Source organism: Musca domestica, unplaced genomic scaffold (genome assembly GCF_030504385.1).
Source record: "Musca domestica strain aabys unplaced genomic scaffold, Musca_domestica.polishedcontigs.V.1.1 32, whole genome shotgun sequence".
Classification (NCBI taxonomy): Eukaryota; Metazoa; Arthropoda; class Insecta; order Diptera; family Muscidae; genus Musca; species Musca domestica.
In genome coordinates, this window is record NW_026712311.1 from 3,271,091 (window position 1) to 3,297,464 (window position 26,374).

Here is a 26,374-nt window from a genome sequence, read left to right on the forward strand (position 1 = left end):
TCAATTAAGTACCCAAACCCGAAATGTCAACTTAAAGCTAAACTTGTGATTAAAATGCCTAAAATATCGCAAATCGATGACCTTTTTTTCCAATTCCAATCATGTGATTCATAATAGAAAGTTTTGTGCCAAATTTAAGAGTTTTATATGAATGTCAAAAGATATATAGATGGACTTTGTTAAAACGGCTATGATTTTTATGCCGATCAAGGGGTTTATGCGATGCATAGCAATCAAATTTGTGGAAATTTTAAAAATCTGATAATAATTTAATAAATATTCTTAAAAATCCGTTAAAAAAAACTGCGATCTTCATTCAAAAAGTAGGAATCCACGATACTTGTTTTTTTTTTTCTTGAGAAATCATATGATATTGACACTGTATTTAATATCTAGAAACAAATTTTCCCACATTTACTTTATATTTGGTGGTGTCTGTTTTAAGCCTCTGACCTCACTAGATTTTCAAATAAAGTTATTATTCATATAAACAAAATTTTCAATATTCCAATTGAACTTATTTTTCGTTGGTAAACTCATTTAATTATTTATTGAAGGTATGTGTGTGTGAGAGTGAGTGTTTTATACAAATGTCAAAATAAACACCCCCTAATAAGTTAGGCCATCTAGAGTAAGTAATACACTTGTACACATATGTATGTATTTAGGTAGAAAAGTATTCTCCAAAATATCCTCCTCCTATGGTGGCGTAGTTCATTTCAGAAATGTAAACAAAGTATCAGGGGAATTAATATGCTGTTTTAACTGATTTTGTGTGCTCCTATTTGTTCCATGTTATATTTTTTTATCATATTTATTGATTGAACTTAAACCAACAACAATAACAACAACAGAAAAAAAAAACAAACTACACGTGTATCGGTATTAATTTAAGGCTTAAATGAAAGTGCAGTGGGGAAGGTTTTGTTTCCATGTTTCCATTAAAGAGATTAGTTTATGATGGGGAGTGGAAACTACCTCTGTGCAGTAAAATATTTGTTTTTAATTTTCGATCGTTTGTGAGGGAGTTACCAGATGGAGTGGACCGATATTGCCCATCCCTCCCATGTTGTACCAAGTTTTGGGCCAAATCGGATACTCCTTTCGAGAGTTATCGTTTGACCAGACAGACGGATATTGCTAGATCGACTCCAAATGTCCTGAAACGGATTTGATCCATAGAGACCTAGGGTCTAAAACGGTTTAAACAAATTAGATATACCCTCTCTAGCCATATGGCTGAGGGGGGTATATATCATTTGATACGGCCAAAACGAGCCTGATCGGAATATCGGTTTAAGACCCTAGGTCTCTTTGGACCAAATCCGCTTTAGGACATTTGGAATTTGTATACAAATGGAGTTTGCTTATTTTTGGTAGTATTAACCAATATTATTAAATATAAGTTTTGTATATAAGATGTGTTAAAACGTTCAACACGATGTACATTTAACTTGAACACATGCTCATTAATTACAACAAGGTTATTTGACAGCTATATTAATATTACACCTTAATTTGATGAAGAGACTCTATTAAGATCCCAAAAGGTTGGTTGTTCAAAATGTGCCTAGTCGTTTGTACGTTTCATTTTTGTATTTCCCAGCATTTTTAGAACAAACTCTCCTCGATAATTATAGACAGGCCAAAAATGGAGTAGCTACGGCCATGAACTTTTCAAATTTACCGTTAAAAATAATATTTTGCCTTCACATCAGTTGTATTTACCACCTTAACGAAATCGATCTAGTGTTGCCTTGCCAATCAACTAGCCGTCATTGAAGCCTTGTCATTAGAACACATGTTTACTCTCTTTTGGTGGGTTTTAATGAACCTGAGCGACATATTGACCTTTTGGAGTGTAAACACTGAGTAGGCAAACAACGACAACAATAACATTAAGCAGTAATCGAAATAGTAATACTCATCAACATCATCATCATTATCACATATCATTAATATCCACAAACACATTTGACAGGTAATTAGTTTCAAAAGCAAACACAGAAGAAATTGAGGAAACAAGAAATGAAATTGTCACTCTACGCCATTAGGAGGGGCAAAAGCAAACAATAATCAAATATTAAATGCTATTTTAATAAATAATTTAAAGGGGATATCCGTGAAAGAGCGATGGACAGTAAGAGAGAGAGAGAGGGTACACTTGTGTTAGACGTCATTATTACACTTCTAAGAAACCAATAACGTAGCTATTTATTTGAACAACCCAAATCACATTTTTTTTTGCAAAACAACGCAAAAAAAAGCAAAAACATAAAAAAATTTTGTAAATTTTAATTCTTGGCTACCTTAATGTTTCGTAAGCCATTTTGATGGAGGAAAATAGACTATCACTGTTTTTTTTTTAAAGAAAATTCACAAAAACTTTGGAACTGCAAAAATATTTTTCCTCGATTTTCAATCACTTTACTTGATTAAATTTTTCCTCCTTTTGTTCAATAAAAACAAATCGCTCAATTTCTACTGTCCCATTGTTGAAAAATGAAAATGTTTATAGCGAAAAAATAAATTTATAGATAATACCCACAAAAGAGGGTTCTGATATACTCTCTCATACATATATGTTTTACATGAAGTGTGTGTGCAATGGATTTAGTTGTTGCTCACTCTCTCTCTCTCCCTGTGAGTAGTTCTCTGCAGATAATGAAAATTAAAAAAAAAAATGAAAATGTCAATGAGATGCCAACCGGGGTTGGGAAGTTGAATATAGCAAAAATTAGCAGAAGCCACATTATATATAAAAAATAGAAAGCCGTCAACTTCAATTTTTGATCCCATTGTCTGTAAAACAGTCCAAAAAAGTTTGTGGACGTGCGTTTTATGAGAAGGAAGAGAGTAAATTTGTAGTGCGATTCGCTAACTCATTTTGACAAGAATGCTTATAATTTCAGTAATAAACGAAAAATTTCGGCAAAATAGCGACAAAAAAAGCAGTCGCTAAGCCATAACGACAGCATCTGTGCTGTCAACTTGAAATAAGACTCTTCATTCATAATTTTGCGATTTGATTTGACTGATATTTGTCGGTAACTCGAAAAGTGATCTAATGAACCCCACCAAAGGTAGAAGTAATTTTTTCTTTATCCCTCTCTTCCGAATAACTGTACTTTTCCGTTAAACGCCTATTCACGGACACACACACACAGATGTCGTTGTGTTCATTTCTTCTTTTATCAGATCGACCTAGTGTACCCTATATATCAAGTTGGCGTCATTTGGAACGCATATTTATTCTTCTGCCGTTAAGTTAAAATGTTTTCTTTTTATTCATTTCAACTATCTATGAAAAATTTTTGTCAATTGGGAAATTTATTAAAATTTCTCGCCGGAGAAAAATGCAAATTTTTGGAATATTGTACTTTCCATCCCTGATTTTCACATAAATCGCAAAGAGTGAAAAAATTGAGTGTCAAGTTTTTTTTGCATTTGCAAATGAAGAAAAGGGGTGATAACGTTTGTGTGCTTTGGTCGCCTTAAATGATACCTTTCAAAACGTTTGATTGCTGTGGTCAGTCGTGATAAGAATAATGCGATACACTTAGAAAAAAAGAACATGAGCGGAATATATGAATCATAGGAAGTTATCGTTCATGGGGATCAATGGAAGGTTGAATGAAATCTGATAAACATGACAGGGATGGGGATTGATTTGCTAATTGTTAAAATACGATATATCTAGTATTAAAATGTATGTAAAAACGATTGGCACAATTTTTACTTTTTAGCGCCTCAAAGTATGTGATGTTTAGGAGCAATAACGATAATGACGTATAGATGGCGTTATAAGTAATTTAGTTAATATCTAACCTTACTGGGTAAGGTTGTTTACCTTTACCTTAACCTCAATTGTTGTGTTCAGTCGTGATAAGAAATCACGATACACTTAGAAAAAACTGTACATAACCGAAATACATAAATCGTAGAAAATAATGGTTCATGGGGTTAATGGCACTTCGTTAATCTGCACTACGTGAGGGTTAAGAGCAATAATACTAAAGGATAGATGACGCATCAAAATAATAATAATAATAACATTAACGTAAACATGACGTTGATATAATCATTTTTTTAATATTTGACTGCGAATTTTCAAGATAACCTAGTCGTTTCCATGACCATTCCTTTTAAGGGAAAGCCGGCCATGGTAATGGTGTGGGCCGCCATAACAGCCGATGGTCGCTCTCCGCTCGTATTAATAGATCGTGGCTTCAGAATATATGCCGAATAAAGCCTTGGGCACGCAATCAATTTGGCCGCAGGCCTTGGACATTCCAACAGAACTCAGCACCATCGCACTCAGCACGCATCATCCAAGAATGGTTACAAAATGAGGTTCCTCGCTTCATTTCCACAATGGCTACCAATCCGTTGGACTATCGCGTCTGGAGTATTTTGGAAAACAAGGTTGGCACGAAAAAATATCAAAGTGTCTATCACCTCAAGCAAGCGATTCGCCGGAAATGGCCAAAATACCGCAGAGCCACATTCGGCAGCGGTGACGGTTTCATTGGCCGTTTGAAGGCCATAATTCGTGCCAGAGGTGACCAATTCAAACAAATCTAAACTTATTCGAAAATTTGATGCTATTTCCGACATTTTTGCTTTCATTCAATAAAATTTAAAAAAAGTAAAAATTATGGCAAACGCCATGTTGCATTTTTTTATCTCACACTGTATGGCCATGGATAGACCATATATGGATATATATATATATATAGAGTAGCAATTGGCACGACGTTTACAAACCACCGTTAAAAATAATAAAAATTGCCTTCAAATTGGTAGAATTTCCTTTCCTTTACTAAATCGATCTAGTGTACCCTTGTAAACCAAATAGCCGTTATTGGAGTCATGTCATTAGTACACATGTTTACTCTTTGGTGGTTTTAATGAACCTGTGTGACGTATTGGCCTTTCGAGAGTAAAAGCATTGAGCAAATAACGACAATAATAACAATAAACATACCGTTATATGGAGGCGCTACATTTAATAGAGGCCGTACACTCATTTTCTCAAAAAGAGGGCGGTTATATCAATTAAGTACCCAAACCCGAAATGTCAGATTAAAGCTAATAATGTAAATTAAATGCCTAAAATATCGCAAATCGATGCCCTATTTTAAATTTCAATCGTCTTAGGCACAATTGAAAGTTTTATGACAAATTTCGTATATTTTTCTGAATTTTATGCGTTTTTCTCGAATAATTTTTCTAAAGCTTTTTAAAAATCACGTTTAAATTAATTTAAAGCTTTTTTAAATTGTTTTTTTTTTTACATTGCAAGTTATTTTCAATGCTTCGATGTATAGAACAATGTCAATTTTCCTTTATCGACCTAGTGTTCCCTACAAATTGAGTTGTCATTTAAATTGACTCTGCTTTAATAAAGTGCTTCACTTAAATTGTCAATATGTGCGGCTTAAGAACAGTAATGATATGACGTATAGATGGCGTTCTAATTAAAAATAAATATTTTTCATATTTCTGGGAATAAAACAAGATGTGGATGGTAGGTAAATTAATAAAAAGAATATTTTTTTAAGAAGAAATAGCATAGACCGAAGCTCCTGAGTTGAGTAAAAGAACTGAAAGATCAATACAGCAGAGGCAATATTTTTTTTTTGGCAGGCCAAAAAGTCGGGGTACCTACTCGGATAGAAGAGATCTTATTGTGCTTTACAAACTGTCATCACTTTTTGAGGTTTGTATCTTTCCCATTTCTTCTTCAATTATTTAAGTTTCAAGCAAAAATTTTTCAATATTTTTTTTGTCATTCTCTAGGCTCAAATCAATCCACATTTTTTATTTCGAAATACAGAACTAAAAAGTAAAATCTTCGAGCAACAAATTAATTACGACGATGACGATAATTCCAATTCATTTCCATTCATCAATTCATTAGAGGCTTGAGAATAATACTCGTAGAAGACCAGGAACATATAACAATAACAAAATTATAATAGAATATTTGTTGTTGTTGTTGTCATACCTTCCACTTTGAGACAATTTGGTGAGCTGGAATTTTTTTTCATATTTGAGTGTTCACTTCAATTATTGGTCATTTGGTCGATTGTCTCGGACGTTCCGTTTGTCGGGTTCTACATACAAATGAATCAATTATTGATTTGCCATTCTGAGGTGGAGGTTTGGAATAGACAAAAAAAAAAAAGCTATGGTATGGTGGTGGTAGTAATGACCATAATAGTGATGGTGATGGTATGGGAACATGTATGACTATGACAAGTTAGAAAAACTATAATATGTAAACAATAATGTGTAGATATCTCTGTGTAAATATTCGTAGAAAAAAAAACAAACAACGAATATTGAAAAAAAAAATACAAAGACCCCGGGAGATATGGAAAGAGTATATATTTCCCCCATTGACTTCTTATCGTATTTACGTATATTGTCGACGTAAGAAAGCCTGTTAAGCTTTTCGATAAGAGCGATTACTTTATAGTTTCCGTTTTTTTGCAATGATTTATTTTTTTTTTATTTTTATTACTCACTGTACCTATTTTTTTTTTTTTTTTTTTTTTTTTTTTGAGGTGAAGCACTAGGCTATTTGTTTAATGTAGTTATTTTATCTTATCAGTTTGTCAGTTTAGAATCAACAAAAGAAATATTAAAATTTCTAATCTTTGATATCTAAATTTCAATATTTACTTTTTGATTCACATGATTGCGTTGCGGAGGAGTGGTCATTTGGGCAAGGAACTAAGTTAAATACTAAATATTATTATTTATAAAAAAGAAAACCCCGAATGTTTTCTTTGTGGGAATTTTTGGTCTCTAGGTCTCGTCTCTTTGGTCCAAATCCGTTTCAGGACATATGGTGTCGATCTAGCGATGTCCGACCGTCCGTCTGTCTGGCTGCTGCGCACGCTAACTCTCGAAGGGAGTATCCGATTTGGTTCAAACTTGGTACATCCTAATTTTATTATCAAACTTATATCGAGTTCGGAGATGGGCATTTTCGGTAAACTCCTTCTGCTACCTTCCCTACAAAATGTCAAAATTTTCAAAGAAAAAAATTTACTGCACAGACAGAGAAAGGATAATCCGATTTTGCTTCAACTTTGCAAATCCAAATATTTGCATTAGTGCTAGGTCAGGTGCGATAATGGACAATATCGGTTCACTCCATCAAGTACCTCTCCCACAAAGGGTCAAAATTTTGAATAATTATAACTCTTATAAAATGTGATATAAGTTTCCGAATGTCTTCAAATTAAACACATCACAATGCCTTTATCATTAGCCCAAGGTCTGGTGTGAAGATGGAATACATCGTTCCACTCCTTCTGGTACCTCCCCCACAAAGGGTCAAAATTTTGAATAACTATGAAGCTCATAAGACACGAAATACGCATCCGATTCCATTCAGACTTGGCACAACTCAATATTTCTATACACACAAGATCAGTTATAAAGATGGCAGAGAACGGACCATTCCTTCTGGTACCTACCCCACAAAGGGCCAATTCGGCGATTTTATACAACTTGCTATATCTAAATATTTTTCTTAACCACAAATCTGACAAGAATATGCGAGAGAGAGAACAGTGTCAACCAATCACCTTAGTATACGTTGGCCGCGTAACGGACAACTGAGCTTTCGGCAATATCCCGTTTACCGCAAAAGACAAATAATTCTCATTCACTTGGTAATGCTGGTGACATATAGACTTCGGTCTGGCCGAACCAGAGCCGCTACTGGAGGGGTCTTGCAAAAGGGTAGTTAATGATTTTCTGAATCATTTTCTATCCTCCGACTAAGAAATTCGTTAGCTGCGAATACCTCTTTATACCCTTCACCATAGTATAGAGGGTATATTAAGGTTGTCACTCCGTTTGTAACACCTCATTTTTAGACCCCACAGATTATATATTCTTGATCAACATACAATTCCATGTCGATTTAGCGATGTTCGCCCGTCGGTCCGTATGTGGAAATTGCTCTAGCTTCTAGACGAAATGAATTAGGTTGATAAAATTTTACTCAAATGTATATTATGTCTGCAGGACTTTTGGTATTGAAAATGGGCCATGTAGGTTCACGTTTTGGTATAGCCCCCCTTTAATGGTACCTCCGAATTTTCGGTATTTTGGTGATTTAAATGACATAATTCAACGGAAATGTTTCAAATTTGGTATTTGAAGTTCATAATGGATACTACAGCCTAAGACAGAAGATTGCCAGCACAGGTCCACGTCTTCGTGTATCCCCCATATAGCAGTACCTTCCGATATTCGGTCTTTTGATGATTTTAGTGACCATATTCACCGGAACTGCTACAAATTTGGTATTTGAAGTTCGTAACGGGTACTACAGCCTATGAAAGAAAATTATCCGTCTTCGCACAGCCCTCATAAAGCGGCACCTCCCGATATTTGGTATTTTGATGATTTTAGCGACATTATTCACCGGAATTGTTTCAAATTTGCATTTGAAGCGTATGACAGAAAATTGTCTTTGCAGGTCCACGTCTTCGTATATCCGTCGTATAAAAGTACCTCTCGATATTCGGTATTTTGATTATTTAAACGACATAATTCAACGGAAATATTTCATATTTGGTATTTGAAGTTCATAATGGATACTACAGCCTAAGACAGAAAATTGTCTGTGCAGGTCCACGTCTTCGTATAGCCTCCATTTAATCGTACCTACCGATATTCGGTATTTTCATGATTTTAGCGAACATATTCACCGGAATTGTTTTATATTTGGTATTGGAAGATCGTAATGGATTCTACAGCCTATGACAGAACTTGTCTTTGCAGGTCAACGTCTTCGTATAGCCACCATATAACGGCATCTTCCGATATTCGCTATTTTGATGATTTTAACGACATTATTGACCGGAATTGTTTGAAATTTGGCATTTGAAGTTCATAATGGATACTAAGACAGAAAATTATCCGTGAAGGTCCACGTTTTCGTATAGCTCCCATATAACGGCAGCTTCCGATATTCGGTATTTTGATGATTTTAGCTGCATTATTCACCGGTTCTTTACCCGGAGATCCTGGGTAAAGCTGAGTTTACCTCAACCGACGATAAAATCACATTTTAATCTATAAAAAACTTAAGGTGAGTGCATATATATGTATTTTGGTATGGAAATTGATATTCGTCATATTATGAGTCAAATATTTGAAATATTTGTTGTAAAGTAACTCTGACTCATGGAATTCAATATTTGTAATTTGTATAAAACTTGTTCATGATAAATTTATAAAACATTAACTTATTTCCATGGATCTCCCACAGATATTTATATCATGTGGTGGTCTGCTAATGGCTGATTCATTGAGGTTTTGCGGTATTTTTTTAATTATCAATTTAATTATTAAATATAATTTCAGGACGATTTCAAAATTCTAAAATTCTCCTTCTCACAACCTCAAAGGTTTTTTTTTTTTTGATAAATTTTTTTCCCTATTTTTGAAACATTTTTCCTCCAACAAAAATCAGACTCCTTTGCATAAACATTTTTGTAAGACTTCTTTTCTAACAGTCTTTTTTTCAATGCAGCTGTTGTGGCTTTTCCCCTCATTTCGTGTTATTTCCAAACCACACTGTCATGTTGGAAATATTTAACCACCAATAATAATATTTTAACAGAAGATAATCGTATTTTTAGGTCAACCACATTATGTGCTGAACATATGTAGATGTGTGTAGAATTGCGGAAGAATTTGTTATTGTAGTAGTCATACATATATAGATATATGACCACCATATATCACATTACATTTAATCCTCTATGGCGTTAGAAGAGAACCATATTCGCCATACCACACATGAGATGAGTTGAAGTTGTCATGCAAAAAAACGGTAGTCAAACATGTATGACATAGATTAGCATTAGGGGAAGAATTAACATCAAATTTTATTTCCAGGTGGCCTAATTTGGGACCATATGAAATAATAGATGACGTTTTTAGGCATCGGTTGATGTAGAGCAAATGGAAAGGGAAATAAACACAAATTCAGTACACTTTGAGGCTGAAACTGGAATAAAATGTTCTCTCTTCTTGGAGATTCCCAGTTGTGCGATATTTATTATACCCTCAGCCATATGGCTAGAGAGGGTATATATCATTTGATACGGCCAAAACGTGCTTATCGAAATAACTTTCTAATCGAAATACCGTCCTAAAATGGATTTGATCCAAAGGGACCTAGGGCTTAACTCTTTGGATCAAATCCGTTTTTGGACATTTGCAGTCGATCTAGCGATGTCCGTCCGTCCGAGTGGCTGATGGTCATTATAACTCTCGAAGGGAGTATCCGATTTGATCCAAACTTGGTACAACGTAGTATTATTATCAAACTTAGATCGAGTTCGGAGATGGGCAATATCGGTCCACTCCTTCTGGTACCTCCCCCACAAAATGTCAACATTTTCAAAGAAAATAAGTAATGCTCAGAAGGAGACGGGATACTCCAATTTTGCTCCAACTTTGCAAATCGTTATATTTGCTTCAATTCTAGGTCAGGTGCGAAAATGAACAATATCGGTTCACTCCATCAAGTACCTCCCATGCAAAGGGTCAACATTTTTGAATAATTACAACTCTTATAAAATGTGATGTTAGAGTTCGATTGCCTTCAAATTTCACACATCCCTATATTTATATTAACCCAAGTTCTGGTGTTAAGATGGACAATATCGGTTCACTCCTTCTGGTACCTTCCCCTCAAAGGGTCAAACTTTTAAACATCCACGAAGCTCATATGACGCCAAATTAACTTCCGATTCCATTCAGACTTGGCATTATTTCTACTAACACAAGATATGCTGTGAAGATGGGATACATCGGTCCACTTCTTCTGATACCTCCCCCACGAAGTGTCAAAATTTTGAATATCCCTGAAGCTCATAAAAAGCGAAATTAACATCCAGTTCCATTCAGACTTGGTACATTTCAATATTTTCATCAACACAAGATCCGTTGTAAAGATTGAAGGTATCGGACCATTTCTTCTTATACCTCCCCCACAAAAGGGTCAAAAGTTTGAAAAACCAAAACGATTATAAAATACGAAATAAGCATTGGATTCTGTTCACATTTCACACATTCCATTATTTCTACTAAGATAAGATCTGCTGTGAAGATGGGATACATCGGTCCACTCCTTCTGGTACCTCCCCCACAAAGAGTCATAATTTTCAATATCCACGAAGCTCGTAAGACGCCAAATTAACTTCCGATTCCATTCAGACTTGGCACATCTCAATATTTCCATCAACAAAAGATCTGTTAAAAAGATGATAGAGATCGGACCATCTCTTCTAATACCTCCCCCACAAAGGGTTCAAAACCAGAAAATTACGAAATTTGAAACAATTCCGGCGAATAATGTCGTTTAAATCATCAGAAAACCGAATAAAGGGAGGTTCCGTTATATGGGAGCTATATGAAGACGTGGACCAGCATACGAAATTTTTACACATAGGCTGTAGTACCCATTACAAACTTCGAATACGAAATTTGAAACAATTCGGGTGAATGATGTCGCTAAAATCATTAAAATACCGAATACCGGGAGGTATTGTTATATGTGGGCTATACGAAGGCATGGACCTGCATAGGAAATTTTTAGACATAGGCCATATTATCCATTATCCATTACACATTTCAAATACGAAATTTGAAACAATTCGGGTGACTGATGCCGCTAAAATTACCACAATTCCGAATATCGAGAGGTACCGTTATATGGGGTATATACAGGGTGAATTAAAAAAATACTGCAAAAAAGTCAAACGCCAAACTGTCGGAAATAGCTTCAAATTTTAGAATAAGTTTAGATTTGGTCACCTTGGCACGAATTATGACCTTCAAACGGCCAATGAAGCCGTCACACGCTGCCCGAATGTTGCTCTGCGGTATTTTGGCCCATTCCCGGCGAAGCGCTTGCTTGAGGTGATCGACACTTTGGTATTTTTTTAGTGCCAACCTTGCTTTCCAAAAAAAACTCCAAATTCGGCAGTTCACCACTTTCGGCCAAGCCAAGCAACTCTTTAGCTCTTTTGGGTCTATTTTCTCTCCGTTGCGGTATAAGTTCTTAAACTTTTTGGAATTTTAATGGCTTTTCCCCGAGCTCATTTTTCAATATTTGCCGAATGGAATATTGCGATATGTTCAGCTCACGAGCCATTTTTCGGCCACTGCGACGCGGATTTCGATTAGAAGTTGCTTCTTTTCGAACCATTTCTGCTGATATTGCTGTTTTATTCCGTCCACTTTCTTGACTTCGGGCTACGCTACCAGTATCACGGCAACGAGCGACGGTACGAGACACAAAAGATTTATTAACATTTAAATGCTGAAGTGCTCTAACGATAACCACTTGTGGTTTTCCAGCCGAATATAAAAAAAAATAACTATATCGCTTGAATTCCATCGCGAATAACTTTTTTTCTGGAAAATTCTCACCAAAATGCTTTTGTACGCTTGTAAACAATATAATGAGCTGTTACTGGAATCATTTTAACAGCTTTCGGATGAGTGGCTTAGAAATGACAACCGTCTGAAGTTGGTTGCAGTTTTTTCATCTCACCCTGTATATTTTAGAGTTATATGTAAAGCGACTTTCCACATTTTATTGCATATCTTTCATGTTTTCCACGTTTCATTTAGAATGTCTGATGTATTTTTAAATAACTTTAAATGATCGCCAATGGCAAATAAAAATGCCAAACAAATAAACAAAAACGAATTAGAAAACAAAATAATTTTAAAAATATTTTTGTCTACCTCTATTTTGATATTTGATTTCTGGCCAACAAAAAAAAAGGCCGAAAAATATGAAAATAGAATATTCAACCTTGACAGATATCCAAATTTCACATGGATATTCCAAACAACTTGCCAACTGGGTGCTATCATTCAGTTTCTTGACCTACAATAATACAACGACAACATTTTACATACAAACAGAGGTGTGTGTGTGTTTGTGTGCTGGGGTTCTCCACTATTTAAAATAAAATATAAATATTTTCTCTAACGATGTTTTTTAACATTCTAAGTGAATGGAATTTTATGATCGAGAAGAAAATAAATCATTGTTTTTTTACAATTACAGCAACTAATTTTTCCCCCCAACCCGCCAATGAGTCAGCCAGTAATTTTAAGAAAATATTCCAATCAAAATATTGACTGACTAGCCAAATAAAAACAAAATGACAAATAGACAGACATACAGACAGGCAGGCAATTAAAATGTAATCCATTGTTGTCACACGAAGTATAATTAGTAAGAGAGATAGAAAACGAGATAGGTAGGGAGAGAGAGAGGGAGTGAGTGAGAGACAACCGGTTAAAGGGTAATCAATGGTATTTTATTGTTTTCGCTGTGTTATAGAAAATTGTTGTTATTTCGAATTTCGGTTGTTGTTGTTGTTATTCAAAATTTTGTTTACGAATTATTTACACAGCACGTAAATAAAATTCGCCAGACCGGTCGGTACAAGTTTAGCAAAAGTAACAAAAATAATTGATTGTTTATAGAAATAAATTTAAGATTCTAAAGCAGATGGGCGATGGTTGTGTGTTTAAATTTCGATACAAAAAAAAAATTAAAAAAAAAATGGAACAAATAAATGTTTTTAAAGCCATCAGCAACAACACCATAACGAGTTATGGTAGGGTTATTTTCAAAGAATAAATGCAAGGTTAATTTTGAAGAAACTTTCCAGAGATATTTTTTCTGAAAACTTATCTCTAAAAGCAAGTTCTATGCTCATGGATATTTTTTATACCCTCCACCATAGTATGAAGGGTATATTAAGTTTGTCATTCCGTTTGTAACACCACGAAATATACATTTTACACCCCACAAAGTGTATATATTCTTGATCAGCATAAAATTCTATGTCGATTTAGCGACGTCCGTCTATGGAAATCACTCTAGCTTCCGAACGGAATGAAGTAGGTTGATAAAATTTTACTCAAATGTGTATTATGCCTTCAGGACTTTTGGTATTGAAAATCGGTGATGTAGGTCCACGTTTTGGTATAGCCTCCATATAATGGTACCTCCCGATATTCGGTATTTTGGAGATTTATGCGACTTTATTCACCGGAAATGTTTCAAATTTGGTATTTGAAGTTCGTAATAGGTACTACAGCCTATGACAGAAAATTTTCTGTGCAAGTCCACTTCTTCATATAGCCTCATGTAACGGTACCTCCCAATATTCGGTACTTTTATGATTTTAGCAACATTAATCACCGGAATTGTCTCAAAGGTCCACGTCTTCGTATATCCCCATTATAACGGTATCTCCCTATGTTGGGAATTTTGATGATTTTAGCTACATTATTCACCGATTTTTTTTTATCAAATTTCGCATTTGAATATTGTAATGGTTTATGGCAAAAGTTGCCCAGGCAGGTCCACGTCGTCGTATAGACCCTATTATAACGGCTACATTCGGGATTTGGAAGATTTTAAGAGCATTTTTGCTTTTTTTTTTTTTTTGAAAATTGTCAAAATCTTTCCTATTGCTGGAGGATATTCAAAGATCGGCCCGCTGAACTTACAGATCTTTTACTTATTTTTAAAGAACTTCGATATCTTTGGATCTTTGCACTCAGATAGCACAGATACTGTATCTACAGTGTTGAAATAACATGGATAATGTATATTCATGTTGAGATAAGTACACCGTCCACATAGCGCAAATAATGCATTCAAAGTGTCCGGATACAAGGATAATGTACCTGCGGCATCCAAAAAGCGAGGATAATGTATCTATACTATCCAGATAGCGTGGAAAAAGGATTTACAGTGACCAAATAGCCCGGATAATGTATCTACAGTGTTCACATAGAACGGATAATATATCTACTTACTGCAAATTGCACAGATAATGTATCTGAAGTATCCAGATAAGGCGTATAACGTATCTACGGCATCCAAATAGCGAGGATAATGTATCTTCAGCACGGATAATGTATCTACAGCGTTCAGATAACAAAGATAATGTATCTGCAGTGTCAGGATAACACGGATATGGTATCTTTAAAGTCCAGATAAGAAGATAAGTGTCCACATAGTGCGGATAATGTATCTACTTTGCCTAAATAATACGGATGATTTATCTGCAGTGTCGAAATAGCACGGATAATGTATCTACAGCGCGGTTAGTGTATCTACAGTGTTTCGCTAGTGCAAAAAATGTATTTTGAGCGACCAGATAGCGCGGATAATGTATCTACTGTGTTCACATAGAACGAATACTGTACCTACTTTGTCCGGAACAGCACAGATAATGTATCTGCAGAGTCCAGATAACACGGTCAATTTATATACAGTGTCCAGATAACATGGATAATATATTTATAGTGTTCGGATAACACTAATAATGTATCAGCATTTCCCAGATAACACGGATAACGTATCTGCAGTCTCCAGATAATACGGACAATATATTTACTGCATTTAGATATCAGGGATACTATATCTATAGTGTCCAAATAGCTCGGATAATGCATATACAGTGTTTAGATAAAAATAATAATGTATCTACAGCGTCCACACAGCACGAATAATGTTTCTACTTTGTCTAAATAATACGTATAATTTATCTGCAGTATTCAAATAGCACGAATAATGTATCTACAGCGCGGATAGTGTATCTACAGTGTTTCTTTACTGCAAAAAATGCGTTTTTAACGATCAGATAGAGCGGATAATACGGATAATTTAGAGATAAATAATACGGATAATTTATCTGCAGTGTTTAAATTGCACGGATAATGTATCAACAATGCGGTTAGTGTATCTACAGTGTTTCGTTAGTGCGAAAAATGTATTTTGAGAGACCAGATAGAGCGGATAATTTGTGTGCAGTGTTCCGGTAACGTTAAAATTATCTATAGTGTCGCAAAATACGCGGATAATTTACAGTGTTGAGATAACGTGGATAATGTATTTACAATGTTCAAGCAGTGCTGATGACATGTCTACAGTGTCCATGTGCAGTATAGCAGATCAATCAGAAGTTCCGATAGAAAATTTTCTGGGCTACGTTCAAATCTATCTATTGCTCGTCTCCATATTCTTGGATTCCTAAATTAATTTGTCGAAGTTCATACATTTTTATTATTATTTTTTTTTTTTTCAACCAACCAGAGTCCAGAAAAATCGATAATAAAGTATAAACTCCCATTACCCTTTTGCGGTTTTCATCCACCCTATTCGCCCGTACATCCATCCCTTAATGATGAAAACCAAGCAAAAAAAAAAAAACAAGAAAAAATCTGTTGAATAAAAAGTGACGACTTCGAGGAACACGGTCGGCCATCAACAATGTAAACATAGACACGAAAATAAAATTGATATACACACAGAAGCTCTCGGCACCCTAGCCCATGAGAAGCCCAACAGGTGGTAGTTCAGAAAAAAAAATTGAGGAGAAAGCAGAGGAGGAATCATAACACAACAAAACAAATGCCTATCAAAAAAAAAAACATTGGCAAAAACAATACTGTGGGCGGTCTAAGGGTGCAAAAGCGCAAAAACATTGAATAGAGTGAGAGGAGCCAAAGATAGCGAAATAGGGGAAATGGGAAGGGCTTTGTAGCGGGAACCCCATTATGGTGTCCAAAACAGCTATAAACCATCATCAGTGAAACGCTTGTCACAAACATCGTAATGATGGTGACGACAAATCTATCTCTTGGCAAGCAATGGCTATGACAACAACGACGATGATGATGACAACAGCCAAACCAACGATGCTTGCAAATAATGATGAGGTTATTGTAATGTGAGGCAATGGTTTGACAACTTTCTCCCCCCCCCCCCCCCTCTCCACACAACAGAGATGACATTTAAAGCAAAACCCCAAAAGGGGGGAGAGTATATAATAATTAAGATTCGTGGTATTTAGAAATGTTAGAGGGAGAGAGAGAAAGAGAGAGAGAGTTCGCCAACAATATGTGAGAGAAAGAATGGGGTATATTTGAGTGTCCTTTAAGTGTCCGTTGGTAAAATGACACTGTGACATATAAACACACTGTGGCTATAATTGACATACATACTCATCACTTGCATAGTGGTGGATGACTTTCGTTTTCGATTTCTTTTACAGCGCAGAAGAAAAAGAAAGGAAAACACGAAAATCTAAAGGCTGAAATGAAATAAAACGACAAAAAAAAATATATACTCCATACGTTCTACATCTTAAAAATAAAGATAATCGAGAACAATAACAGCAGCAGCGGCAACAACAATGTTGTAAAATATTCTCATCCTTATGATATCATCAAGAGCACGGCATAAAAATAAAAAACCGTAAACGATTGTTGTTTTTGTTTTTTATTACCCCCATCCACCACAAGTCACTGGTTGGTGGCTAAGCAAATGCGTTGGCATTGTACAAACATCTACAAAATATACGACAAGGCAAACACACCGAGACGATGACAACATGGCCAAGACGTTGCTTTGCAATTCCAGTCCGAAAAATATCAACAACAACAACCAACATCAGCATTGACTAGCAGTGAATGTGGCACAAAGACCATTGAGAGATGCATGAAAAGTTCGCCACACCACCTGAGGATAAATATTGTATATATGCAGACATTCCAATGTTGGAATGGCATCAAGGGGGAAATATTAAAAAAGGGGGCGGTGGGAAGATATCAAATTGGATGATATAAGTTAAAGGACGTTTTGCGAGTTTATGACATATGTTTAGGATGAAGATATTAAAATGTCATGCATAATGCAAGAATCACATTTAGATGGACGGATGGTAATATATTTATGTTATTTAAGTGACGTAAATTAGATATTTATGTTATTTGAATAACGTGGATAATGAAGCTATTCTATAATGTATGTACATAATGTATCATTTATGGTACGGAGAGCACGGATAATATTTCTGCAGTGTCTAGATATCACGGATAATGTATCCAGATAGGGCAGATAATGTATCTTTAGTGTTCAGATTATTCAGCTAAAGTATATACAGTGCCCAGATAGCACAAATAATGTAACTAAAGTATGCAGATAGCACTGACAGCGCATCTACTGTATTCAAATAGTACGAATAATGTATCTGCGGTATCCAGATAGCGCGGATAATGTATTTACAGTGTTCATATAACATAGATAAAGTATCTACAGTGTGCGGATGACACGTATAATGTATCTGCTGTATTCAGATTGAATGGAAAACGTATCTTCAGTGTTCAGATAACACGGATAATGTATCTACAGTGTCCAGATAATCCGGATAATGTGTATCATCACAGATGATGTATCTAGAATGTCCAGATAACGCGGATAATTTATTTACAGTGCTCTGATAACCCTGTTGTGTTCGGATGGCATAGATAAAGTATCTACAGTATTCGGATAGCGCGGATAATGTATCTACAATGTCCTTATAACGTGGGTAATTATATGCTGTGTTCAGATGGTATGGATAAAGTATCTGCAGTTTTCAGTTAGCACGGATAATGTATCTACAGTGTTCAGATAGTGCGGATAATGTATTGACAGTGTCCAGATTGCATGGAAAATGTATCTACATTGTTCATATAACACGGATAATGTATCTGCTGTGTTCAGATAGCGTGTATAATGTACCGACAGTGTCCAGATAGCGCGGATAATGTATCTACAACGTCCAGATATCGTGGATAATGTACCGACAGTGTCCAGATAGCCCGGATAATGTATCTACAATGTCCAGATAGTGTGGATAATGTATCTACAGTGTCCAGACAGTGTGGATAATGTATCTACGTTGTTCATATAACACGGATAATGTATCTTCTGTGTTCAGATAGCGTGTATAATGTATCTACAGTGTTCAGATAGCGTGTATAATGTATCTACAGTGTCCAGATAGCATCCATACTGTATTTACGGGGTTCAGACAAAACGAATAATGTATCTGCTGTGTTCAGATAGCATAGATAATGGTTCTGCAGTATTCTGGTAGAGAGTATAATGTATCTGCTCAGTTCATATAACATGGATAATATATCTACTGTGCTCAGATATCCCGGATGTGGGTTCTACCACGTCCGGATAACATGGATAATGTATCTACTATGTCCAGATAATATGGACAATGAATCTACAGTGCCCAGAAAGAACGGAAAATTAATCTAGTGTCCAGATAAGACGGAAAATGTATCTACGGAAACCGGATGACGAGGATAATGTATGTAAGGTATCCAGGTAGCGTGGGAAGTGTATCTATTGTAATCAGGAAATATTAATAATGTATCCACGAGTTCCAGATAAGGCGTGTGTTTATATGGTGTTGTGTTTGTATGGTGTCCAGGAAAAGTAAATGTTATGTAGATGACGTGATATGACGAGATAATGGCTTTCTAAGTCGATAAATTTAAAATGTTTATTTAGGTGAGAGGTTAGCGAAGATGATTTTTATGACAAAGTTTTACAGTCTCCGACAGATATTTTCCAAAATTAGTAAACGAAGTCATCTTCCAAATTTCCATAGTATCTTCACGTAGCTTCTCATAGGTAAATAGGTATGTTAAGTGCCGAAACATTAGAAAACTTTACGTAAAGGACAAATGGCGAGTAAGCAACAAATAGCTATTAATCAAGGCTCTAGATATTATCAGCAAAGAATTGTTAATGAAGCCGATTCTGCAAAGACAGCAGGGCTGCTACAACAACAACAACAAGTAGCATAGAAGAGGCTTAGATCTTGGAAGACATATTAATTGTCTACAGAGGAAGAGAGTTCAAAGACTGCCACTGGCAGGGCATAGGCGTAATTAGAAAATAACAATTAGCAAATGGCATCCAGTGGTATCCAGAGGCACATCAACTGTCTGTGGAGATGAAGACAATACCTCGTTGAATATCCTTAGATAAAATCTTCACAGAAACCTAGCAAACTAAAACTGAATCCGCCAAAAGTTGCGGACAGACTAACTAAAATTGCAATCAAAACCTTGTCTGAAACTTCTGGTAGGTCAATAGGAATCTACACTAAAGGTACCATTCTGATTTAAGCAAAACCTCCAAATTCAACTTCACTCTTTTTCTTGAAGGCACAACTGAAGCAGAAACCCAATTCACCACTAGCATTAGAGTCTGAGATCGTTGGTGGCACAGCAATTGTCTTTGACGATATCTCGATAGTTAATAGAGGTAAAGAGAAATACCTCTTCGAATAACAAAGTTTTACAGAAACCTTTCAAACCAGAGGCAGCGTAAAAAAGCTACACGACAGATTAACTAGAATGACAATCAGAAACCGGCCCTGCACTTATGGCTTATCAGCGATAGTCATTGGTTGCAGATCAAATATCCAATCCTCCTCCATTGACAATTAGTCCTTTTTTTCTATGGATTGCGTATTGAAGCAAGTACCGTATTTCCCAATTCGCAATTGCCTGGAACATTGTAAAAATGTGTGACTTTTTATCAGCATTAATAGTGGCTCTTAAATAATTAGAAACAATTTTTATTGACACTTGGGTTGTGATTTCTTCAAATAAAAATCCATTCTAATTTGGATCATAAAAAAATATTTTTAGTTTTTTTTTATTTTTATTTGTTGATAAGCTTTCCTAATCAAATTTTCATTAGAGCGCCAGTTTTGGTATTCTTGTGGTAAAAATTTAACATTTGCAAGATAAGAGGCCTGGTATTGAATGAACTAGGGTGTAGAGGTCAGTGACACTAGACTTGGTATTGAATGAACCAATATGGGTAATTTGCGATATCTACTCGATGTTGTTATGATAAATTTGAGTTTACAACCCGTCATAATACCCCTGGCCCCATACTGTTACATTTCCAAATTTGAAATGCCAAACAAACAATGATTGTGGCTAAAAAGTACCACGCAAAAATATATACTTTCGCCGCTGAATGGCTGACTGAATGGTTGTCCGTCTATATGTCTGTCTGATACTCGGAATACTTTGGTATTGCCAAGAAATTGTATATGAATTAAAAATATAAGGCAACGGAACAACAGCAACAACAAATGCCACTTAGACCAATAAAAAGATGAATGACAACAACGTTAAATAGCTGCGGATGCTTTTGCTGCTCTCTTTGATTTGATGATGAAGGAAGGTGAGTGATGTGCCAGAGTCTGGCTGGCTGACAGGGAAAATATTGAACTTTGATACGGTAACTGACAAGGTCCATAATTCATGAAATTTAATTGATTTTGGAGACCTTCTCAAGGTTCCACACTCTTGACACTCAAAACCCACAAGGTTAGCAGGCTGCTGTCATCACTTTGATTTGATTTTTTCTGTTACAATTTGTTCACTTTCTATTCCCAATTTTCGCTGTGCATTTTTGTATGTTTTCGTTTGTACTCCTCCCTTTTTTGTTGGTTGGTTGTTTTCCACACACTTTCTCAACACATGTTGTTGTTTTGTTTTTATTTAAATTCGCATAATTTTTCTCAATTTGCTTTTCTTTTAAACTTCGTAACTATGCAAAACACACGCACGCACGCACACATCACCGCCTACCAACATACAAACACACTACATACATATTTTTTTCACACTCTTTGCGGTCGATATTTTTTCTCCAGCAACAACAACAACAAGAACTTCTTTTTTACTTTTGCACAAACAAACATATCATAAATGAAACTCATAAAATATTTATTTACTTTCTTTTACATCAGCTGCTGGTTACTTTTTCCCGTTTGTTGGCCTTTCTTCAACGTTTAGAACATGTTTTATTTTGTCACAATGTGTTCACTTTTTATTTCTTTTGCTCTCTCAAACTTTTTCTCTATTTATTGAGTTTTATTCTATGTTGAATTCGTTTTCATAATTTTCCTGGCTGGAAAAATTGAAAAGAATTAAACGAACGAACGGATTTTGTGTGTAAACCACCCGAATCGAAAGTTGAAACACGAATGACAAAATGAAAGGAGAAATGCAAGTAAGTTGGGATGACTAGGTCGACTTTATGTACTTCTTTGCAGGGATGCCAAGTGGTGGGTTTTACCGCTACATGTGTTATTGAGACTACAAAAAGCACTGTTAAAGAATTGTAGCGATTTTTTAAACGCGGGAATTTTAAATTATAGAGAATTTAATATTTTTGCCACAAAATACAAGCATAATATTACCTTGTTTAATTTTGCCATGTATTTATCATTTTTTAATATTTTATAAGGATTTATATCACAATCTTTTCTTTAACAGAAATCAGCACAAAAAAAGAAATGCATTTAAGTAGGGATGTTTAGGTCGATTTTTATTTCTCTTTTCACAGTCATGGTTCGATAAAAATGTAAGGTAGAGCTAATAGCTGATTGAAATTTTTTCTAAGAGTGTCCGACTTCTGCAATTTTGTGCCTGAATTCATTGTTTTGAAAAAAAAAAATATATATATATATTTTCAAAAGCAATGATTGGTAGAAAAGAGTGCGCATTAAAGCTATCAAGAAAACGCCATAGATTATATAATTTGGACAATATTTTAAAGAAAATCCAGGGATTTTATTAATACTTCGCCCTATTCAACTTATTTTGTAATTTAAGAAAAAAAAATTATGTAAATGTCAATAACTTGTTGCATATAATTTTGAATGAATTGACAGGAAGCGGGCATAACTTCAGGGCTGAATTGCAGTAGTTCTACAAATCTGTCCTACCTCCTTAATGTGCTATATCCACAGTCAATATTTTATAACCCTCCACCATAGTATGGAGGGTTTATTAAGTTTATCATTCCGTTTGTAACGCCTCGAAATATACATTTTGGACCCCACAAAATGTTTATGTTCTTGATCAGCATTAAATTCTATGTCGATATAGCGATGTCCGTCTGTCGAAATCACTCTAGCTTCCGAATGAATTGATGTAGGTTGATAAAATGTTACTCAAATGTGTGTTTTGTCTGCAGAACTTTTGGCATTAAAAATTGGCTACGTAGATTCCTGTTTTGGTATAGCACCCATATAATGGTACCCCCATTTTCGGTATTTCGGTGATTTTAGCGACATTATTTACCGGAATTGTTTCAAATTTGGTATTTGAAGTTCGTAATGGATATTACAGCTTAAGAAAGAAAATTGTCTGTGCGGGTCCACGTCTTCGTATAGTCCCCATATAACTTTACTTCCGTATATTCGGTATTTTGATGTCTTTGGCAACATTGTTCACCCGAATTGTGTCAAATTTTGTTATGATAGTTCGTAATGGGTACTATAGTCTGTGACAGAAAATTGCCCGCGAAGGTCCACGCCTTCGTATAGCCTCTTATAACGGCACCTCCCGTTATTCGGTATTTTGATGTCTTTGGCGACATTGTTCTCCCGAATTGTTTCATATTTCGTTTTTGAATTTCCTAATAGGTAGCTCAGTTATGACAGTAAATTGGCTACGCAGGTCCAGGTCGTAAAGCCCCTGTACATATTTGTATCTCCCGATATTCCTTTCTTTATGATTTTAGCTACATTATTCACCGAAATTGTTAACATTTCGTGTCTGCTCTTCGTAATGTGTACTTCAGCTTGTGACAAAAAATTGTAGGTCCACGTCTTCGTATGGACCCCAAAATAACGGAAAAGATTTTAACAGAATGTATAAAGAATTCTATTTTTTTATTTTATTATTTATTTAATTTGTTTTTTTTTTTTTGAAATTTCCTAATTCTTTCCAAATTCGACCCGGCCGAACTTAGGGTGCAAGTACATAAGAAGCTTGAAGTCATGGCTAGGCATATTAATGTCAAATTATAATGGAAAACGACGGCAGGATTTTAGTGCGGCTCTGTAATTCCTTTATGAAATGCCACAAATTATGCCTAACCATGACTTCAAGCTTCTTATGTACTTAGCCCATTACTGTTTTTTCACTTGTTTTTTATGAAATTACAAAAAATAACATCAATAATCCCACATGAACCCCTTTTCCCGTTAGACATGCTGACGACATTTTTGTAACACGGCAATCCATTTCTTATCAGCTCTTTTTTGAGCTACTGTCAAAATATCGATTAATCTGTCATTCGTACGTTCAAAAGTTATCGATAGCATCCTCGTTTCTTTGCGGTAGGCAGAAGTTGTGTGATTTTGTAATAGGTGTTTTTTCAGTTAATTCTCTAATTAAAAATTAAAAAAGGTATGAAAATCTTATAAAGGAATGGTCTAAAAGGTTTACTCAAACAATGCATTGAAATAAAAGCCGATTGTAACAATGAAAACCTAAAACAAAGTGATAATGATAGGCGGCATTGGAATCTAACCTAAAAATGTGATGAAATTACACTTGCCAAAGTGCAATTGAACAAAATCTAGCATGATGATGTTGTGTGTGCATGTTTGATAAAGTGATAATTATAAAGTGTGGTGTTTGTTCTTTTTAGTTTTTCTCTTTAGTAATGGCTGCTCAATTCTTCAATCGCATTGGCCAACTGGGTTTGGGTGTTGCTGTGGTCGGTGGTGTTGTAAATTCGGCATTATATAATGTTGATGGTGGCCATCGTGCTGTGATTTTCGATCGTTTCACCGGTGTCAAGAATGAAGTTACCGGTGAGGGTACCCATTTCTTTATTCCCTGGGTACAACGTCCCATCATCTATGATATACGTTCACAGCCCCGCAATGTGCCCGTGGTGACTGGCAGTAAGGATTTGCAAAATGTCAATATTACCTTGCGTATCTTGTATCGTCCCATTCCCGATCAATTGCCAAGAATTTATACAATTTTGGGTCAGGATTACGATGAAAGGGTATTGCCTTCCATTGCCCCTGAGGTCTTGAAGGCTGTTGTGGCCCAATTCGATGCTGGTGAATTGATTACACAGCGTGAGGTAGGAATTTTTGATAACACATTTGGTTGTGAATTTAATTATTAATGCTTTGACTTTTAGATTGTGTCCCAACGTGTATCCGATGAATTGACTGAACGTGCCAAACAATTCGGTTTCATTTTGGACGATATTTCCATTACCCATTTGACCTTCGGCCGTGAATTCACCCAAGCCGTCGAAATGAAACAGGTTGCCCAACAGGAAGCCGAAAAGGCCCGTTTCGTTGTCGAAAAGGCTGAACAACAAAAATTGGCTGCCATTATTTCCGCCGAGGGTGATGCCGCTGCTGCTGAACTTTTGGCCAAATCCTTTGCCGAAGCCGGTGATGGTTTGGTTGAATTGCGTCGTATTGAAGCTGCCGAAGACATTGCCTATCAACTATCCAGATCCCGTGGTGTTGCCTATTTGCCTGGCAATCAAAGCACACTGCTCAATCTTCCTAGCAACACTTTGGCGCAATAAACACGCAACAATTTGATTGGATATTAAGTTTTAGCATTTAAATATGTTTTTTCTATTAAAACAACCACACACACCTTTATACCCAAAAAACACGAAAAAACCAAACCCCCCATCCTCCAACTTTTTTCGTGAAAAAGTTAAAAAATGGTTATTGTTTTTAGACAAGATACATAACTGTAAAGAAACGGAAATATTGAACTCTTTGAAAGAGTATTTCGAAGTAGCTGCTACACATCTTTTAATTTTAGGATTTTTTTTGTTAAGAAAAAAGAAACTCATTGCCCAGGGGTCTACATTTTTGACATAGACCATAGTTCGTTGATTACAATATGGCTTTGATTTTATTACTTAAGCCTGTAATTCATTACAATTTCACTTAATTTGTAAGCTGGTTAATGTCGTTTGGAAAGATGTAAATGTTTGTGCCCCACTTGAGTTGTGTTAAACTTCTTTTTCTTATTGCTTTAAGAATTTTTGTAAATTTTTAAGTACAATAAACAAAAGTTATAAAATATGTATTTTAATATTTTGTTTTCTGTTCCTAGATCAAGGCGATTGGATAGAAAAAGAATTTCAAATCGATTGGAGAGTTTACAAGAGAAGAATGTTTGAAAAACAACAAGAATCGAACATCCAGCTAAATACCATTCCGACAAAAAGCAATATAGTTTCATGACCCTTAGAGGGCCAATAAAAATTCCCATTTGATTTATTCTGATATTTAGTTCAAAGACCATTTTATGGGACAGTTCTTTCAAATCGTCTATCAACAAACCCTTTAAATCGTCCTCAATGTTAAATTGCAGATAGCCAAAATGAAGAGAAGGAACACATCCCATGGTCCACAGTATTGTCTATGAAGACTCCATGAAGTGTCTGGTCACTTACAAAGCCTGTCATCAGCATATGTATAAAATCCCATCTCTCTTAGGGTATAATGAAGACTACATTCAGATCAAATATTGAGACACACTTTAGGCCGTATTAACCCTTTGAAATTCCTTGGTATTCGAAAGGAGAGGTTGACACCATAATACATGGGATGTAAGTATTTATTGTATA

At 35.4% G+C, this 26,374-nt stretch overlaps 2 protein-coding genes across 4 annotated transcripts in view; one reads left to right on the top strand and one right to left on the bottom strand.

The window, feature by feature from the left end:
• Positions 1–21,932, bottom strand: part of LOC101899577 (probable phospholipid-transporting ATPase IA) — a 31,685-nt gene extending 9,753 nt beyond the window's left edge. The window contains exon 1 of one of the 2 annotated variants that reach the window (XM_005179719.4): positions 21,693–21,932. Coding sequence is in view for 1 of the 2 variants with exons in the window: in XM_005179718.4 (XP_005179775.2) it covers positions 2,310–2,329 (20 nt within the window). In the remaining variant the exon portion in view is untranslated. Of the gene's footprint in view, positions 1–2,309; positions 2,464–21,692 lie in introns of those variants that run through there. The other variant, XM_005179718.4, reaches the window with a different exon arrangement.
• Positions 21,933–24,029: 2,097 nt separating this feature from the next.
• prohibitin (protein l(2)37Cc-like) lies at positions 24,030–25,830 on the top strand. Of its 2 annotated transcripts, XM_011292674.3 has the most exons (3): positions 24,030–24,159; positions 24,404–24,850; positions 24,911–25,830. In XM_011292674.3, exons 2-3 carry the CDS (start codon positions 24,419–24,421, stop codon positions 25,310–25,312), a joined length of 834 nt encoding a protein of 277 aa, XP_011290976.2. In that variant the 5' UTR covers positions 24,030–24,159; positions 24,404–24,418; the 3' UTR covers positions 25,313–25,830.
• Positions 25,831–26,374: the final 544 nt, after the last annotated feature.